General features: G+C 39.6%; 1 protein-coding gene across 1 annotated transcript; it reads left to right on the top strand.

Moving 5' to 3' along the window:
* Positions 1 to 231: 231 nt before the first annotated feature.
* LOC112460991 lies at positions 232 to 1,110 on the top strand. Its single transcript, XM_025025991.1, has one exon. The coding sequence runs from the start codon at positions 232 to 234 to the stop codon at positions 1,108 to 1,110; it is 879 nt and encodes a 292-aa protein (XP_024881759.1).
* The last annotated feature ends 2,775 nt before the right edge of the window (positions 1,111 to 3,885 follow it).

The following is a 3,885-nucleotide window of genomic DNA, read 5'->3' as shown; positions in this document are numbered from 1 at the left end:
AACACCCCAGGGATCGATTCTGAGCCCAACGCTCTTTAATGTCTACCTCAGGGACATCGTTCGGTTGATCAACCCTAACTGCAAATATTATTGTATGCCGACGACATTGTTATCTACTCAACAGATAAAAATCTCGACAAGGCCGTACAGGCCATTAACGAGTCAATGCAGAAAATATCAGCCTTCCTCTCGAGTAAAGGACTTTCGCTCTCATCGGCCAACTCTCAAGCAATGATATTTTCACGAAGAAGGACTTTGCCTCTCTTCATCCCTGACATTGTTATCAACAGTGACTCAATCAGCTATAGTGAAGTAGTAAAATTTTTGGGCATATTTATCGACTCCAAATTAAGCGGCAAACCGCATTTCACTCATGTCATTACCAAATGCAGAAGAGCTCTCAACATTATGTCTGCTCTGGCCGGGGTTTGGTGGGGAGCCCATCCCCAACATCTTATGATGATATTCAAAGGCATCATTAGGAGCAATATAGATTACGGCTGTCAGATCTTTCAATTGTCTGGTAACCTGACCATTTTTGAAAAACTCCAAAGGTTACAATATAAGGCTATTCGCATTGATTACGGTTACCGCCATTCCACGCCAATAAATGTTTTATTAGATGAGGCCAAGGAGCCCCCTCTGCATTACAGATTTAATTACTTGACTGCTAAACTGGTCCTCAAGAATATTGCGCAGGAATTTAGCCCGGTTACCATCGGTTTGGACGAGCTAATCCCGCTCGCCAGATCTCCTCGCAACTGTGAGAAAGCTTGCAAGATCATCCCCTCGTTCAGGTACTGCCATGCCATCATCGGCAAAACGAGCAAAATTCATCACACCGTATCCCTACCAGTATTCAGCCACAGTTTCCTATCTCTAATCCACAATATTCAGTACACACCTTTACTTTTTCATTCGGACATACAAAATGTGAATTCTCTCTTCCTAGAGTGTACGAAAGATTTAAGGAAGGACGCTATCACGTTTTACACGGACGGCTCTAAGGATGATTCGGGATTCGTCTCTCAGCGCAGGTATATATTCGCCAGAATTAAAGATCCAGGTCATGCACAAATTGCCTATGGAGACCATCATTTTCTCTGCTGAGGCTTGGGCCATCCTCCAGGCGCTCATCATCATCTGGCAGCAAGACTTCGAAAAGGTTGTAATTTTTTCAGACTCCAAAAGCGTGTTGGAGAACGTTTGCTCGAACGCGGCAAACCAGCTAAACTACATTGTCCCTTGGATTAAGGAGAAAGCAATCAACTTTCGACCAAAGACACCAACCTTCGTCTAATTTGGATCCCAGCCCACCGGGGTATTTCTAGTAACGAAATCGCAGACAAAACTGCTAAAACCGCCTCGAGAAGAGGCTATGTTCCAGATTATAGAATTCCGCACTCTGATTTCTATTCAGTTGCTAGGGAAACCCTCCGTAAACGGGTTAGCGAGTATTTACGCTGTTGCGGTTCTTTCAAAGGCATCTATTTCTATAACAATGTTCATACAGGCAAAGACCGTCCTTGGTTTCATAAAAAACCATTTAAGCGTAAAGAAATAATCTTAATTAATAGACTGCGCAGTGGACACTACAACCTAAATCACAGCCTAGCTAGAAAAAATATAATAGATTCCGGTGCATGCCCTTGTGGCAATCTCAAACAAGATATGAATCACGTCATTTTTAATTGCTCTCTTTACTCCGATAAGGCCTCGCGCTTAGTTAGATATATGGAGGAATCTATTCCTCACTCTAGTGACATACTTCCTTTCTTATGCAATCCTACTCATCAATTCATTCGCCTCCTTCTTGCTGTTTGTAAGTCTATGGACCTTCAGCCTTAACCTCCTTCCCGCGCAGGAAGTGGGGGCCGCTACGTTCGTGCCGGACTTGCGTGTCGTCGCGCGCGGTGACCGCCGTCCGGTTTACTTTCTCGAAGTCGCGCCATCCGTGGCCCGCGACATTGACTAGACAAACCGCCTGCGGTTTCTACGACAATTGGTTCGTCCTGGCCATCTTTGGAGCTGTACAGCTCGAAGGCCATAAAAAAAGAAGAAGAAGAAGAAGAAGAAGGCTTGGTCACGACTTCGCCCTGAACACAAGTTTTAGGTTTGGTCGCTTATAAAATAATAGAAATCAATGAAAATAAAAAAACTGCACGGGATTCGTGTTCAGCATGCATCACTCTTTAGAGTAAGCGAAAACACGTTTGCTTCGATAAGAATCACAACATGGCACGTAACCTCACTAAACTCCGTTGGTCACGTAAGCACCATAAGCCGCGTTTACAGTATGAATGACGAGTTTGCACAACATACAGATTTCGAGATAATTGCAAAAACGACTCCGCCCCGGTCTCCTCTATATATTTTTTTCCCAACTTATTAAACTGCGCACCGATTCTTCGACGGATTTGAAACATTAAAATACCTCCCCGTAATAAAATCGATTCAAATTAACTATCTAAATAACTGTAAAGAATTTATTGCGAAAAATATATATTAACTCAGCTAGGGTTCGAACTTGGAACTTCCCTCATTCCGTGAAGGGTGTCGTACCAATTCGACTACTGAGGCATGTGATACTATATTTATCGCAATAGAATAAAATTTTATTTTAATAAGGATGCAGAATCCACACAACTGTCTGTGTTATCGGTGCCATCTTCAATTGATTCCTGAAACTAGACTTGAAACTGTACAGCAAAAAAAAGAAAAAAATGTAGACCATGAAGAATCGTCATGTACTAACATTCAAGAAAAGTTCCAAAAAATGCAGAAACTATATAAAAAATCAGAAAAATTGCGTATTTCAATGAAGAAACGTTATAAACAGTCACAAGTGGCATGAAAGAAAAAAATGAAGAAAATACAGGAAAAATTATGTATTGCTGAAAAAATTCCAAACGCAGTTCGGAAAATATTCAATGAAGATCAAATGAAAATGTTAACTCTTCAATTAAAAAAAATGCCTAAGTGGTGTGATGCGACACTAATTAAAGGGTATCGATTTTTGCTTGCGGTAATTTAGGATATCGCGAATTATTAACCCAAGGACTTCCACTTCCTTCATTTAGAACATTAAATAGAAAATTAGAAAACCGGAAATTTTTGAGCGGAATAAGTAATAAAATTTTTTATTTTTTAAGCGTAAAAGTTTCGCAATTTCAAAATGACATTGACAAAGATTGTTTAATAGTTCTGGATGAAGTAATAACACCAGCTAAAACATATGATACATCTACTAATACATTCATAGAATACATTCATAGGAAATGTATCTTTGCCAGGGCATGACGGTAATTAAGTAGCGACACATGCTCTAGTTACTCTAGTATTTATGCTTGCGGGTATTGGACAGAGATGGAAGCAATGTTGGATATTTTATACAGGAAATAGTACAGACGGATCTATTTATAAATATTTAATATTAAAAATAATTGAAAAAGCGAATGAAATAAGTTCACATGTCCATGGAATTGTATCCGACATGGGTTCACCGAATCAAGCGATGTGGAAATCCTTTGGCATTAATGTTTCGAGATATTCCACTGCGCAAAATAAATGTCAACACCCACTATACAATACTCAACATCTGTTTTTTTTTCACGACGTTTGTCACGCATTAAAAAATTTAAAAGAAGGAATACTCAATCATGTAAATGTTAATATTCCTTCCAAATTTGTTGAAAAATATAAATTGCCTACAAACATCGTAAACTCACAGCATTTAATACAATTGGTCAATTTGCAAAAAGATTGGGACTTACTGCTTGTATCCAAGTTACGCGAGGAATACTTAGATAGATCTAGACATTTTACGAACATGAGGGTAAAGAGCGCATGCCACGTTTTGAGTCCAGAAGTGAGTTCTGCGCTGAA

The sequence above is a fragment of the Temnothorax curvispinosus genome, unplaced genomic scaffold (assembly GCF_003070985.1).
Source record: "Temnothorax curvispinosus isolate PA1 unplaced genomic scaffold, ASM307098v1 QBEX01010957.1, whole genome shotgun sequence".
Taxonomy (NCBI): Eukaryota; Metazoa; Arthropoda; class Insecta; order Hymenoptera; family Formicidae; genus Temnothorax; species Temnothorax curvispinosus.
The sequence above is the reverse complement of the archived record's forward strand: the minus strand, read 5'-3'. Positions and strand labels throughout refer to the sequence as shown.

What these genes read in the sequence shown, in the direction of transcription:
- LOC112460991 (XM_025025991.1), top strand. Translation starts at nt 232, where the DNA reads ATGATATTTTCACGAAGAAGGACTTTGCCTCTCTTCATCCCTGACATT.